General features: G+C 38.6%; 1 protein-coding gene across 10 annotated transcripts in view; it reads left to right on the top strand.

Annotated features, from left to right (window-relative positions):
• The window catches only part of DLGAP2 (DLG associated protein 2), a 446234-nt gene that overhangs the window by 143081 nt on the left and 286786 nt on the right, over positions 1–16367 (top strand). The window contains exon 2 of one of the 10 annotated variants that reach the window (XM_039715628.1): positions 12389–12560. The exons of 8 other annotated variants lie outside the window; for them this stretch is intronic. In XM_039715628.1, the coding sequence (XP_039571562.1) occupies positions 12503–12560 (58 nt within the window). In that variant the 5' untranslated portion in view covers positions 12389–12502. Of the gene's footprint in view, positions 1–12388; positions 12561–16367 lie in introns of those variants that run through there. One more of the 10 variants, XM_039715620.1, reaches the window with a different exon arrangement.

Raw genomic sequence — 16367 nt, 5'->3', positions numbered from 1 at the left:
CCACTGATGTATGGCAGGGGTTAAACGTGTCTCTTGCAATACTGTAATAAGTTGTCTATGCAAAATGTTGGAATCCATTTCTCTCTATGGTATGAAAATTTTGCTAGACAACCTCAAGCAGATGAAGGCTTTCCCTGTTTTCAGCCTGTAGCAAGAGAAAGGAGCAGCACTGAGTTATTTAATAATTTTTTGGAATATTGTTGCTATAAAAAACTGCTAAACATTCATCTGTTAACCTGTAATGTTAGCCATAAATACAAACCTTTACAACTGTGGCTTGCGTCTGTATTTACTCAAAGCAGTGCTTTTTATTTCATTAACAAAATATCTGATGTGATGATTTAATATCTGGAAAGAGTGTGTATTTCTGATTTCAGTCCTTGTGATGGGGTTGACCTTGGTCAACTTCCAGACCACACCCAGCCACCTCTCATTCCATTCCTTCAGCAGGATGAGATAGGAAATAGTTTATAGAATGAGATAAAACAGGAATTTACCATTTACCACTTACCAATTATCATCATGGGCAAAACAGACTCAGCCCGGGGAAATTAACTTATTGTATTGCCAATTTAAAATTGGATAGTGAGAAGCAACAAAAAATGAAAATAACTCCTTTCCCCTGCCCTCTCCTTCCTAGGCTCAACTTTATTCCTTTATACCTGACTCCTTGGCCTTTGCCACCCAAAGCTGTGGGGAATAGGGGCAGCAGGAGTCCATCCATAAAAACTATCTGCAGCTCCTCAACGCACATCTTTCCTGATGTGTCCTTCCATGGGTCCTTCATGACCAGCTTGCCTATGTGTGGGTTCTTCACAGGCTGCGCTGTGGCTGCTGCACCACAGCCCTCTCCATGGACTGCTGGGGAATTCCTGCTTTGGTGCCTGGAGCCCCTCGTCCTCTCTGCTCTCACCTTCATGCCCACAGGGTTGGTTTGGGGGTTTTTTGAAGTTCCAACTCACAAACCTTTTCCTCACCACCATCTGTGCAACATTTTTGCCCTTCCTTACACACACCGTCCCTGAGGCACGCCCTGCGGTGGGTGGTTGGATCCACCTGGACCTGGCTGTGCCCGGCTGTGTCTGGCTGTGTCTGGCTGTGCCTGGCTGAAACCGGCTGTGTCCGGCTGGAACCGGCTGTGCCGTCCCTGAGGCGCGCCCTGCGGTGGGTGGTTGGATCCAGCTGGAACCGGCTGTGCCCGGCTGGAACCGGCTGTGCCTGGCTGTGGCAGCCCCAGCTCCCCTCACGGAGCCGCCGCTGGCCGGCTGTGCCTGGCTGGAACCGGCTGTGCCTGGCTTTAACCAGCTGGAACCGGCTGTGTCTGGCTGGAACCGACTGTGGCCGGCTGGGGCAGCCCCAGCTCCCCTCACGGAGCCGCCGCTGCTGCCAGGCCTGGGTACCCGCAGCCTGTACGGTGCTTTTTAGCTTGGAATGTTTAAAACAGGAAGTTTGTAATTTATCTGATTGTGTATGGAGCTGTAGTTTAAAATGCCATGGCTCATATGAATGGGATGCAGACAGGGTGTGTAGGGGAACCACCAGAAAATTAAATCATGTAAGCTTTTGGACAGTGGCCTTTTCTCATGAGAAGGATGGAATGTAGAGCAGACCTGCCTAAAAAATTGACACTTTGATCTGAAATTTAATTATTGTCCAAAATTTCTTCTGTTTAAAACCTAATCTATTGTATTCCATCTCTTTTGGAGACTGTATTACACTTATTTTTAAAAGTGTCAATGAAAATTTCTAAGGGAAAAACCTCAGTTTCTTGCGAAGTATTCCAAAATAACTATATTCAGATAAGTTTAATAGTGCTTTAGTTAATGGAAATGCTTTCTTAAGTATTATTTTAGAGAAAAGTCCTCAAGTTTGACAGTGTGAATCAACTATTTCAAAACCATTTAAATGTAGGATAAAATATATTTGTACAAGCAATAAGGTTCACACCTTCTTTTTGTCCGTCTTGGATATGATCCAACCCATGAGCGGTTGTAAGGCATGCAGCACCGCAGAAATCAGAGCAAATGGGCAGCAGAGCAGCCTGTGTGTCCCTGTGCCCTCACCTCAGCCCACCAGGAGGGGATGGGATTTTTCCCTTAGTGCTAAGAGGGGGGAGCAGCCCCTGTTGCTCGTGGGGAGCACCTCTCAGTCTGGGGAGAAATGCCTCACTGGCAGACAGCCCGTGCGACTGCCTGCAGTGCCTGCACTGTGCCGCATCTCGTCCTCCAGGAGCCCCCCTGGAAGGGAGCACCAGGCAGCACTGCTCCTTTCAAAGTGGAGGTTTGGCTATGTTCTTGAACATGGATTGCTCCTCTACTTATTCGTGTAGATGACATTCCATGTCGCTTTGACTTCAACGTGATAGCAATGCTGAATTCCTTCCTGTACAGTGCATCTACAGAGAGCATGTTGGCTCACATCTTCAAAGAGATCCCATGGCAATGGTAGAACCACGCAGTTGCATATTTTTCGGATGTCTTCTGGCAGTGACACCAGTATAAGTCCTCAAAAGTTTACTTGTAGCCTCATGTAGCCTTGTAGACATGAGAATGAACAGTGAGCTTATTTAAATGAGGATTTTTATGAAACCAAGTCTAAAGTAAATATCCAAGAAAACTATAATACCAAAAGCAGTTAGACACACACACAAAAGCCAAGCCCTTTTGTTACCTTGGGACTATGCTGAGGGCAATAATGTAGAAAATACATGCAAGTGATATGTATAGTCTGTGCAGTTTGTAATACAGTTAAATTATCTGAGTAGACTCACACAGGACACTGTATGGAGTGCTTATTCTTTTTAGCAGACACATAGATATGCCTTCTAAAGAAGCCATCACCATGCTATTCACTATGGTTCATTATGCTGTGGCACTGAAATGCAAGGTGGAAATATAAAATACATTGTGCCTATTTTCGGTAATGTCTTTTCTTTGTAGGTATGTTCATTTATCCATATAAGACTCTTTTGATTATTGCTACTAACTAGATAATCAGCATTCAAATTCAAAGAAATCTTGGATATTGCTGCAGATCTATCATGCCATTTCAGTGGGACTGACCACTGTGCAACTTTTTAATAGGTATTTTAAAAATATCCCTTTTTCATCAAGCATAGCTCCAATATTTACTAGTGTGAAGAGATAGCAATGAGGAATACAAGTGAATGAGGTCTGCACTAAGGCGCAGTGATGGCAGGAGATTAAGATGTTGGAGAGCTGTGGTGCACGCTAAAGGAACCTTTGCCTTAAGCAGTTCTGCCTGTAGAATACCAATCCTGATTTAGAACCAAACACTTATTGATGGATTGATTACTCTTATTCATTAGCTCTGGCTTCAAGCTTGGTCAAAAGTCTCAAACTACCATGGGTTGTCTTTTATTTATTTGACATTATAATATTCATTTAAACACAACACTGCAATGAAGGAAGAAGGTGTTAAGGAAAGTGTCTCCTGAAGGTAGACTAATAGCTTGCATACAGACAATTAAACTTACAAGGAGATGCATATGGTGCAGACTTACTCTTGCCAAACTTTCACAAGCAGGCATTTCCAGATTCTGGACAAAAATGTTGCACCACGCTGTGTCAATCTGTCTGTGCCTAAGGCTGACTGTCTCTTGGATGCATGGTTATTCTTTAATATCAGGAGCTTGACTCAGGCAGAATTACTGTGCAACATATTGTGCATCGCTGTGCCTTGCTCAAAGTGCTTAGGGATAAATGCAGCTCTGGCAGGAAAATGAATGCGTTCCTTTTCTGCTTTATTTTATTTTAGTTATGGAAAGCAGTAAAGTTGTTTAAAGGAACTTGCATTACATATATATAATGTTCAAAACCCAAAAAAAACCCTCACTCAAATATGCTCACAATGAATATTGTATATGCCAAAGTGTAAAATAACTAGGGGAAGAATATTGCACTAGGTTGTCTTGGATGGATTCAAGAAATAGATTTTAAAGCTTTTATATTTACAAAATCCTTTCTCATTCTAAGTATGATGTTTTACCTGCAAATTTTAGGAAAGCAAGTGAACTTGCAATTTTTATCTATATTGACTTTGTCCTTGATGTTATTCACTGAAGAAAATATAGGCACATATGTTTGTATGTATACATACATGTAGAAGCAAAGTAATGTGAACCTGTTGCACACTACAGCAACCTGCCTCAGTCATCTGAGCACATTTCTGAAGTGAGAAAAGATCATGATCCTTACTTTGAGAATTAAGCAGAGACTCTGTCAGTTCCTCCATGTCCTCAAAGAGGCCTTTGGCAAAGTATGAAATTAAACACATTACTCACCAGTCTTTCACTATAGCCATAACCACTGACCTGAATGATGGGCACACTGCAGTAGTCTTCAGTCTTTCATAACAGTTATTCTTGATTTTTTCTCCACATCTGATAACTGTGTGTGACAAAATTCTATGACAGCCAGCATGGCCAATATGTTTTTCTCTAGTGATCGCCCTAAAATTTCATATAGCCTGTGCTGACTCAGGCAGCCTTGGCTACCCAGATAAATTGAATCTCTGGAAAATTTGGGTCTATGTGCATCTATGGGGACAGAAGATCTGGCAGAGATATTTGATTTCACTGTTCCTGGAACTGCAATTAGGAACATCCATCTGTGACCCCGCTGCAATATGTCTAACATACTCCTGGGACCAAAGAAGTTATAAGAGTCATTACTGCAAACTCAGTATGTATTACTAATGCCAAAACCATGCTGAAGTTCCATCATTGCATGATGCTGGTATGTGCTTTATATCTAGTATCACCTATAAACAATGGCAGAATAGAGCATTTAGTCAGAGTATTTGCATAGCCTCCTATAAAGTATCATGATTTGTAAAAATAAATGTCAAGCATTGACAGATAATACAGACTTTGTTGTATAAGCTATAGCTAATTTCCTCCTGAGATATGTTGACACCATTCCATCTAATTTAATCTGAACTTGCAGTAATATATGGTCATGGTGTATACATCAGCAACTGTGTATCAGTGGTGTTGTGCACTCTTCCTTTCTGAGTGTTATTTCTCGCTGTCCCTTCAGTCTGACTTTTATTAATAAGTGCCACAATAGTGAAAAATGTCAGTCATTTCCCTTCCTCATTTCCTTCTTTGGGAAATGGAGAGAGTGCACAGGAAAGGGGAAAAGAGACTTCAAACTATTGTATCCTTTCCTCAGTTTACATCAGTGTCTATAAGGATCCAGGAGCCCAAATCTGAGATTGCAGTGAAGGATGTGAAGGTAGACTACTCGAGATTACACAACTCTTTTGTCTTTTCCTTTAGGTGCAACATAGAAGAGTTTAAGAGATTCCCTAAAGAACAGCCTAATATTATTTCCTTCAGAAAAAGATGTTTGTGTTGGTATCTCTTATTCCTAGAGTGGGTTTTTCTTGTGTGAGAAATGGCCTTAATATCAACTAAGACTGATGATGTGGGCAAGAATGGCACATAAAAGCAAAGGTATAGGATAGTATTACTGTTTATCCAAGTCGAAAACTCAATTACAGGGCCGTTACTGTCTTTATAAGACCAAAAATAATTATATCTTTTTAATTCTTAGTCTCCTTGAAAAAACAATAGCTTTCATCATCTCTAGGATAGTATTACTGTTTATCCAAGTTGAAAACTCTTACAAGGCCGTTACTGTCTTTATAAGACCAAAAATAATTATATCTTTTTAATTCTTAGTCTCCTTGAAAAAACAATAGCTTTCATCATCTTCTGTACCTCTTTTTCCATGTGTACCCATCAATTTTAACCTTTTCTGTGTAGGCAGTACTTAGCATTTGTGAAAGATAAGTGATTTCGTGCAAGTTCACTGCTTTCAGCTCTGGTGCACAGATTGGAGAAACTGTAGTGTAAATGAATACATATCAGTTCACATTTTTCTGAATTTCCATCCTTTCACATATGCTAAAATGCTCAGCTGGACTTAAACATGTCATAATCGCTTATATTGCCATTCTATTTTGTGTCAGTTTTGAAAATTGACTGGAAGATACCATGCTTTGTTAATTGAAGGATTGTCTCTGTTCTTAGATGCATCTTGATGCAAGTGTGTAGAGAGCAAGAGAGTGAGTCTGCATCCTCTGGCAGAGCTCTAGTACCTGAATATGTATTATGAGGATCATGGTAAAAAATATGCATAATACTTTGTCTTCAGTGAGACCTCTGATTTTTGACTAACATGGGTGCTTTGTACAGAATTTGGTTATGTGTGACATGCACACTAAAAAGGCCCTAAATAGCTATTTTCACCTTAACCTTTTTCTTTCCTTCCCGCTTATTGAGGCATGTTTTTAGAATCCTTAAGTCTTGTTTGCAGCTGGGGAGTCTCATAGTTACCCATTTCCTTAATCCTCCTCTTCCTTAAAGTGGTTAGTTGTCAAAGGGTTGGATCATCACCATGATATCATGGCTCACCATCTCACCTGGTTATTCTAGAAGGACCTTTTCTCTTTTGATATTTAACATGCACTGTCTTAATAGAGGCCTAAGAGAGGCTCCTAATAGTGCAGGCACCTCCAGACAAGAGTTAATGACAATTCTCAACTTCAGTTCCCTTGTGTAGCAGAAGTGCCTCATCTGTACCCCAGGCCATGGGGGCAGCATGACAGACTTTCTTCTCTTCTTTGGAGAAGGAGCAGAAACCTTGGTGAGGAAACTGATAATTTCCACAGCCTTTTTGTTTCAGTAGAAAAGGAGGTAAGAGGTACCTCCAGCACTGGGGACCTCTACAGATTAGGAATATCTGTTTCTAGGAAAAGAGCTGAGGGGGCTTGGGGTTGGTTCTGAGGTAGGATGTCTGTCCCTGAGGCTTCAGTAGCCAGTTCAGGGCATAAAATCAAGGAACAGTAGCCCAGCCTATGAAGCTATCAGCTGGCATAGGTCCCTTGGTCACATAGGAAAAAATCTCTGCCTATAGCTTCAGGTTTAGCATATGGAGATGAGCCTTTTTTAATTCATCCTGTGTGTGGGTTCAACTTCTTAAAAATAGTTGCTGCAGCTGCACACTTTGAGTCTCTGTTCATCTGAAGTAGGAGGGATGCTGAGCAGGTTTACAGCACAGTGCCTTGAAGTAATGTCTCCCCACTGCCTTTAATTCTCCTGGGGACACCTTTTGCACAAGCCAAAAAGGGGTTCTGCTTATGAGCCAATATTCATATGAATGCATAAGCACTGTCTAAAGCAAGTGTGAAAATGTTACCAAGAATTAACAGCACATTGAATAGACCTTTCAATTATTCATTGAGAGCCTACTTATATTCCTCTTTGGCATTATACTTAGAAGTGTAACGATGCGTTTTGTACAGATTTTATGGATTAGAAAATCACAGGATTAGCCACTCCATAAATTAGTCCTGATGTATGTTAAGTAACTAATCTAAAAATGGATGCTTCCCATATAGGAAATGAATAATTAATTTTTGTTTTCCTGGTTAAAAAAAAAAATCCCTCAGGTGATTTTCTGTTTTCTGCTGAAGCTGAATTTTTTTAGTCCTCTGGCAGTGTCTTACACCCCCCAATATGTCTTGTTTCTATGGAGACACCAATGAACTGCAGCTTGCATTCTTCTGCATATCACAATACAAGGTTGCTTCAGAATTTTCCCAGTGTTTCACTGTCTTCTCTTTTAATTAGAAATTAACCAATAGGTTCAGTAGTCTTGTCTCATGCTCTCTCATATACATTCACAGGCACATATGATCCCTGTGACTGTGAGCCAGCCTATAAACACAATGTATTTGAAGTTTCAATTTAGAGAACAGCACATTTTATATTGAGGCTTATAAGACCAGAATTCTGAGCTGTCTTGGATGGCAGTGTGGGAAGATGGATATCTTATATGCAGTAGATGAGATGGAAAGATTTTATACCTTATTCTTTTTAAGAATAGGAAGAATGTGTGGAGTTCTGGAATGAACATAAAATGTGTTTGGTTCTTTGAATTCTATTAATATTACCTGATATTAATGAATTCTGCTATTATAGTCTTATATTTTTGCCCCCCCCATATTATTTTTATGTGAAATTTCACCCCTCATCCCTCCCATCCTGAATGACCAGTTATTGCAGGATGGTTCTGTAGATCTGATTCTCTGAGCCATATTATTCCTCTGCTGTGAGCACAAGGATTCCTCTTCAGGGCAGCAGGAAGTAAACACTTGTGTGGCAGAACACGTGCTAGCAAACAGACAAAGAAATAAGCTATGTAAATTATTTTGTTGATTAATTAAAAATGTATTGTGAAGTAAACAGTGTTTTTAATTATCAAGAACCAGTGAGACTGAAATGATGCCAGAATTTGTATGCTACTGTTAGTGAGCCCTTTGAAGTCAATAATATGCCTATTCTTCATTCAAGGTAGTCTGAATTATTTTTCCTTGGTAAAAGAGAATCAGGCTGGTGCTGTTGCCTGAGTTTTATTATTATTAATTATTATTATTATTATTATTATTATTATTATTATTATTATTATTTTGAAATACATTTCCAGTGATAATTCAAAATAGCATTTGCAGAGGCCTCATAATAGATGAATGTTTATGTAAACCACGTGGTGATGGCAGCAGATTACATCTGATGCTCAGTTGGTGTGCTAAGATGTATCCTGAGCAACTTTTTTATCATTTTTTCTTTGTGCTACTCATCAGACTGTATTCTCCTGCTGTCTCATATATTCATTGTGATCTCCTCTAGATAAAGAGTTGGATTTTTTTTCCATTTTTTAAAGACTTCTGAAGTTAATAGTTATACTTAACTAATAATCCAATGAAAAATAAAGGGTTTTGATGATACTCTTCTAATATTTCTTGCCAATATATTTGTATTTATGCTAATACATGCATACATACAGATATATGTATGTTCACCTTTCATCACTGCTTTTGTTGTCAAACTGAAAAGGTAAAAACACAATTAAGCCTTTTATAGACATGATTTCAGAAAGAATGTTTTGTTTGAAATCTGTGAACATTTACTGCACTCTCAATTTATTTCAACTGTTCAGTATGTTTGTTAGCAGACAGAAAATAAGGTTTAACCTCTAAAAGGGCCAAAGCATTGCTGCTTTCTCAAGGATAATAATTGCAGCTATGCCAGCTAGCACATAACGGTTAAATATATCCTTGCTTTTGACAGAAGCTGGTGGAGTTGGAACAGGGATGAGCATAGCTTATTAAATATAGCTCTTATGAAGACTGCTCTATAATTACTGTGACTTTTCTTTGTATCATTATGATCATAGGCTGATGAAAACAATGAGTCATGTGCTTTGAAAAGGCTAAGAACTATTCAGCCAAATAAAAAAGATTGTACCTAGAGTAACAGCCCTGTTAGTTTTCTTGGAGTAGTCTATGTAAATAATGCACTATAAAGGTTAAATAACTTTCACCAAAGCTCCTTCTTCCACTGATAAGAGAAAAAACTTGGAGGAGAATGCTCCTAGGAGGATCAAGAATGCTTCATTCCATGAAATCAAATACATATCCATGAGCAAATCTTTTGATAGTCTTTTTAATTGAAGCTGGGTTTTTGTATAAAAATATATGCTGAATTTTTTGAATGTCCTCAAGTCTTTTCTGAAAACCTCAAAATGAAATGACCTATATACTCAAAATACTACAATTACAAAAATGCCTGATTGTCCTTTTCTATCAGTTTTGTCATTTCTCAGATTCAAAATAGTTCTGGATTCAAATATTTTCAACCCTTTCTAAGCCATGAGAGTTTTCTGTGGTTTTTATCCCCAAAACAAGAAAAAATGTCCAGGGTGTGTTATTGTAGTCTAGATTATATCCATTTTTCCTGGGTCTGGTTGATACCACTGGGGAGGCAGCAGACCCTGATGTAGTTGCTGTATGTCAGGAGGAGTGAACCTGAGCTTTTCAACAAAGACCTCGGTCAGTGCCAGAATCCAGTCTTCAAGAGTGCCCTTGCTTGTGAAGCTTTCCCCCATGTGTACTTACTGAAAACTAACTTTTTAGAGGCCAAAAGTTTGACACTTAAAAATTCAGCAGCTCATGTCTTATTAGTAATGAAGATTAATAATTGCATTTTCTTATTTTAGATTTCATAAGGCAATTGAGGTTCATCAAAACTGAGCAGTATTTATTCCAGACTTTCAGTACAAAGAAAATGTGAATCAGTAATTTCGAAGACAAAGTTAGGGGTTAAGAATTGTTGGTGTGCTCACAGAGCTGGAAGGCAGATAGGGCCACCATGTCTGAGATCAGGGCTGGCTGCCTTTTCAAGCAACCACTTGACAACTCCTTCTGTGAACCAAGCCAGCTTTGTATTAAAGGCATTATGTTCATTGCCTTGGCTACATGTACTGGAAGACTTATCTGAAGGCTCACATTCCTCATGGTTGTTACTTACTTTCTTCCTTCTAGCCTAATTTATTCTCAGTTAGTGTGTTTGCAGGTCACCAGTAACTATGCAGGTAAAATAGGTTCTTTTCCTTCTCTGTTTATGCTTTTTTATGTTTAACAGACACCTCTCATGCTTCCCTTAGTTATGCTGGAAATGTATTTGGAATTGTTTGTGTCTGTGTTGGATTCATATATATTCTCACTATGTGTGTCTATTTATGTAAATAATATTATCTTCTATTTAATATTATTTGTTTGTTATCACATACCCTTCTGCACAGCCTTAAAGCAACCTAATTGTTTTGTCAATTGCATGCAGTTAATTCAAGGATCTCAAATCTGTAAGGATAAACTATGGTATGAAATAGTATGAAGAGGTAAATAGAAAGGAGAACTGTAGTAAGTAGTTTAAAACCCATTCTGAAGCAAATACAAACTTTTCAGTAGGTTTGGTTTAGACAAAAGCACATAAGCAGTCAGATCTTTTATGCCAAGGTTTCACAAATGGCTGTCTGGTAATGCCACAATTAAACATCAGTCAATTGAAAAAATAACTTAATGAAACCAATTAAAAGGAATGATAAATGGACTTTTAGACCTTGCTGCAGAAACCTTGGCTGATGACATATTCCAGTTGTCCAATGTGCTGCTATAATGATTAGTCTCTGTTTCAGCCTTATTTAACAGTTTCATTAATAGTATTAAAGAAAGCAAGTGAACAGCATGTTAATGAAGTCAGCAGATGATGTAAACAGCAGGAGACAGAAAATAAACCATACTTAGAGGTTAGAAACATGAGCAGAAGGAGTTATGAATGTATCATATTCTGATTGAGAGAAATGAGAAGCTAATGCATCTGTGATAAACTAGTTCATAACTGATTTTATATGCCTAAACATATTAACTAAATACACAAAAAATATACACATTCAATTACACTGAAACATTTTCTTTTCTGGTTGTGAAAAGTCCAGTTTGTAGTCAGTATAATGTCTAAAAGAGAAATACTGTCTTTGAAAGAATGTGCAGATAGATTGTGTAAAATACTAGACATGTAATTGCTGAGTTTCACACAAATAAGTGGGTTGTAGGAGCAATTTGCTGTTGTTCAAGCAGGGGTAATGGAAGAGGAAAGACAAATGTAATGAATGAACAAAAAAGGAATGGAGAGCAAGACTACTGTTATCCACATACTGAAATGTGTAAGCATTTACAAAAGATATGACTTATTTAGCATTACCACAGATTTGATAACAGGAAAATATTCTTTATTAGATGAAAGCAATCTCTAGCCATACCAAATGAAGATTTTAAAAAAAAGTACAGGCTGTAAAGCAAATTTAGTGCCAATTAATGAAACCTAAAGCAGGCTGTAGGCTTCCACTCACTTCCATACAGAAATGCCAGAGTTCCTGAAGATTATATCTAACCTATATTTTTTCCCCTCTTCCCCAACAATATCCAAATTATAAGAGAGGAGACTTCCCAAGTGCTCCATTCAGCAAGCCCAATCCCACACAAGCTCTAAAATATTTCCCCTTCCCCAGTGTGGTGACATGCACACTGCAGGCAGACTGACAACTACCTCCTCCAGTTGGAACATATAATCATCAATACCCTTCTGAGCTCATTTAAAATGTGACTAACTTAAGCCTCAGCTCATACATTGTCAAATCCCACTTGGTGAGTCTTGTTCCTGTTCCAGCTGGAGATGGGCCCACGCTGGAATTTGGGAATCTAGTTTTCACGTTCCAAAATTGAACAAAGAGACTCGGACTCATTTCTAGTTTCCTAAACTGCAGTCATGTCTGTAAGTTAAAATGCTGAAACATTAGTTGTCTGGGAAAAATAAATGAGTGATGATTTTAAGAGATAAGCTGTGGCTACTCAGTGCAGTAGCTTCCAGCTTTTTGGTGCTGTTCCCAGAAATGCTTCAACCATGGTGAGGAGCTCAATTCTCTAATTAAAAAAAAAAATTGTATCAAATATTTTTCAGCTTTACACTCTCAAATTAAAGCTTAAAAACCTCCAAGGAAGGAAAGGAGGCCAGATTGGAGGGGGAGGAGGTGAGAGGAAGGAAACGGGTGGAGAAAACCACTATATTCCCAAGATGCAAGGAAAGTTGAAAAGTAGAAGAAAAAATATATTAAATCAGTGTAAACTAAGAGGTAAGTTTAAGGCATTTTTTTTACATTGAATGTATGTTTTGTTGGGGTATCTTTAGCAGTAAAATTCTGTATATTTTGCAAACATTTGAAATACATTTAAGTGAGGTAATTGTGGGTTTTTTCCAATTTTTTCTGTTATAAACTTGATCTCTATTTTTATTAAGCCTATCAAAGGATGTGTTGTGCTGGTATTTTGCTACTTTTCTGCTGTTGCTGGGTAAAACTGTCTATTACCTCACCAATGACCTACATGAAGTGAAACAACATCCCATGGCAGCAGACAGGTTGTTTTGTTGTAAAGCTCAGCTGCAAAAGTTAATTGTTTATGGAGGCTTAATGGGCATTGTGCTCCTACTTACCTAACTCACTGCAATTCAGTAGTGTGTTAGTGTAGCTTAGGAAAAGAGCCCCTGAAGTAATAGATTTTGGTATAGTTAGTAAGATAGTTGACCTGTGTTCTTAACTTGAGGTCAGAGCAATATGTTACATTTTTATTAGTGTTGTTGCTGTTATTGCTATTTGGTGTGCTGCCTATGCAGGGGTCATATACATTAAGTTTTGATCAGAGACCACAAGCCAGCTGCTGAATAGTAAAGCTTGGTGCACTTAAAAGCTCATTTATTACTGGGATGTTTGTTGCTGTACTGCCAAGAGCCTGCTAGAGATGCAACAGAATAAAAATATTGGTGATTAATATGACCGTGCTTGTATTGCTGCACCAAAGACTTTGCACAGTTAAGTTTAGAAAGGAAGGAAGCAGAAATCTGGCAAAAGTAGAGTCAGGTGTAAGGAGGTTCTGCATAGCTGTACCAGCTGGGCAGAGCAGGGAGGTTACAGATGTTCTGTAGCCCTCAGCAGCTACTGCATGCATAGACCAGGTTACTTGCAGCATTTTTATTTGTGAAGGTTAGGAACAGTGTAGGGCAAGTGCAAGACAGCTGCCAAAATGGGAGAGACAAAAGATCTCAGTAGCTGATAGTGAAAAACAGTACAGGAGATGGGGTTTGTAGGGAATGCTGCCACCTTCCTGTCTGATCCACATGCTGCTTCTGGTTGTGTCTGGTCCTCTAAGGCTGGAGGTCATACTTGTGTTTAAAAGTTTCTGATGTCTCAATTGTTCATGGTTTTATCCAGTCTTGTTTTTTAACATGTTTACACTATTGATTTCAAAAATGTTATGGAAATAGATTCTATAAATTAATTACATTCTTTTTGGTTAAAGCCTTGTGTTTGAGTATTTTATGGATTGCCTCAAGTGTTTTGACTGTGAAAAGTGAATGCTTGTCATTGCCCCCTTAAGCTGTCTGCTTATTAACTGAAAAGTTGCATTCTGCTTAGATTCCTCACTTCTCCAAACGTCTGGCCGTCCTTGTTCCTCTCTGTACATTTTCTAGCTATGTTATGTATTTTCAGTGATTCAAGTGAAAATGTTGGTCATTTGCTGCCTTCTGAAGACATGTATGTCTAATGACTATCCCTCTTGCTTGTGCTCACCACTTAGCCTTCTTTAACTTTTCTAAATATTTTTTTCAGAGTTGAACTGAATACTTAACTATTTCTACAGATAACAGTTACATAAATATATGCATGGCAGCTGTGCACTTCAAGATGAATATATTATGGATGACGAGCTTGAATGCCACAGTATTTGTACTATTTTTATTCAGACACATCCTGAGAATTTAGCATCAAATGGCCTAATTCTGCTCTGAATCTAAAGCCTGTGAATTAAACCAGAAACTCCTACCAGAATTCACAGCATCCAACTCTGCTCGCCTATTAGAGAAAAGAGTTTGACATCACTTTCAGAATTGTTCTGAATTGTGCATGAAACTAGACATTAAGAAGGGCAGTATTTTGTAGGAAAGGAAACCTGAGAAAGAAGAAACCCCAGTTGTTTAGTAGATGCTATGGTGGCATTGAGACAAATAAGAAGATGAAGACGGCTGAGCAACAGGAGCTGTGAAGGGTAGGCAGGGAGAGCTGGCTGGCAGCTGAAGAGTGAGGGGAATGCAAACACAGCCCAGCAGGCAGGTAGCCAGCAGCTGCAGCTGCAGACCCCTGAAAGTAGCAGGGGTGCTCCTACATTAGTCAAGTACTCTGATATCAGAATTCCTTCAAACATCAAAAGGCCTTGGACACCCATGAGGGCAAATGGGAATAATGAATCCCAAGGCACCTGTGCCATTTTCAGCCTTGAGGTGTCTGAACAGAAATAGGTCCCTGTAATACATTCATTTTCATGTCCAGATATATTATTTAAATATTGCGTATAACAAAGTATATTAGAAGTGACCAATCCTCACTAGATTTTTCTTCTCATTCTTGCACATTCAGATGCATTCCTGTGCATTGTTCAAAAGGCATCTCATGGGTGGTTTCCTGTCTGGCAGTTCTTGAGCCTTTTGTGTTCCACTGTTGGGACTTCTATGCTTCCTGGTTACAGGACTTTATCCTTGAAATAATTTAAAGTAGAAGGGGAAGCAAGAAATACTTAAAACTTTATTACCTCTTCAAATGTTATTAATAGTTTTTATTTTTACAGAATAGTTGTTTCTGAAATCAAGGAAGAAGTTGTTTTAGGAAAAAATTTGAGACAAGTTTTGCCAAATTTCTCAGCAAAGGAAACAAATGTTTTAAAGAAGAACTTTCATGTATCCAAGAGTGTTTATTCATTTAGATTGCCAATTACTTCCATATTTGAGGAAAAGAGTGGTTATTTTTTGTATTTTGGACAGTCTAATTTACCAATCAATATTAAATGATTAATGACATATATATATATATCCTGATTTTTATGGCCATTCAAGGTTTAAGGAAAAGGAATTTTCCTCACATCTGGTGCTCTCAGGTGCTCTTGTGAGCTATACATGCTCAGGAAAGTGATTGACACTGTAAACTGAACTAATGGGCAAGGAAAGGATGGATCTGAAAGAAGCTCTGCTTCTCATTTCTCTTACAACACACCTGATCAAGTATGGTGAAGGAATCTGCTCTTGGTTTGAATCAGTGAGGCAGTATTGCTTGCCTGGAATTAGGAAGGAATTGACTTTTAGTTTCCTTCCCCTTCAGTGTGTCTAATCATTCTCAGGTAGGCTAGACAAAACCACAAACTGCATCTACAGAGGTAAACTGTGTAGTACAGCATCAGGAAAATATTCTGGTTGAAGAACATCTTTTTCACTATTAGTTCAGCATTCTATAAATTGAATAATCAATCAGTACTGAAACACCTTTCTGAGGATGAAGTGGCCTCTGAACTCTATGTGCCAGAGTGGGCTGTTTGAAAAACTGGCCATTTACCTCACTCCAGGTGACATTCAGTAAGCAACAGATCAGCCAAGAGAAGAGGGAAACTGAATCTTCAATAGATAACCATCTTAAGAAGAAAATAGGCACTCAATATGAGATTGCTATATCATTACTATATTTATTTAAAGAGATTGTTTAAATGGGAACTTTTTTATGTCAACATTTGCCCTAGGAATGCAACAGTAACACCAGCTTTGGCCTAGAGTAAAGTCTAAGATTATCAGGCAAGAAATACTGTACTGACCTCCAGTGTCAAAGGTGTCATTGATCTCCTAGCTGCTCAGTTTTCTTCTGGGAATGCAGATGATTTGAGCTTTTATGCTGAAAATGCATGTTCAGCAGATGCCTTAAGATGGAATTATTTCACAGAATAACAGAAATAGCTGAGTTTGGAAGACATCCCCAGAGATTTTTCAGTCAGAGCTCACCAGCTGAAAGCTGGTTGCCTATGACACTGTCCAACTCAGTAGGGTTTTGCCACTAAGAATGGGGACT

This window comes from Passer montanus, unplaced genomic scaffold (genome assembly GCF_014805655.1).
Source record: "Passer montanus isolate IOZ18808 unplaced genomic scaffold, ASM1480565v1 scaffold34, whole genome shotgun sequence".
Classification (NCBI taxonomy): domain Eukaryota; kingdom Metazoa; phylum Chordata; class Aves; order Passeriformes; family Passeridae; genus Passer; species Passer montanus.
Note: the sequence above shows the minus strand (reverse complement) of the source record. Positions and strands in the feature narration are given on the sequence as shown.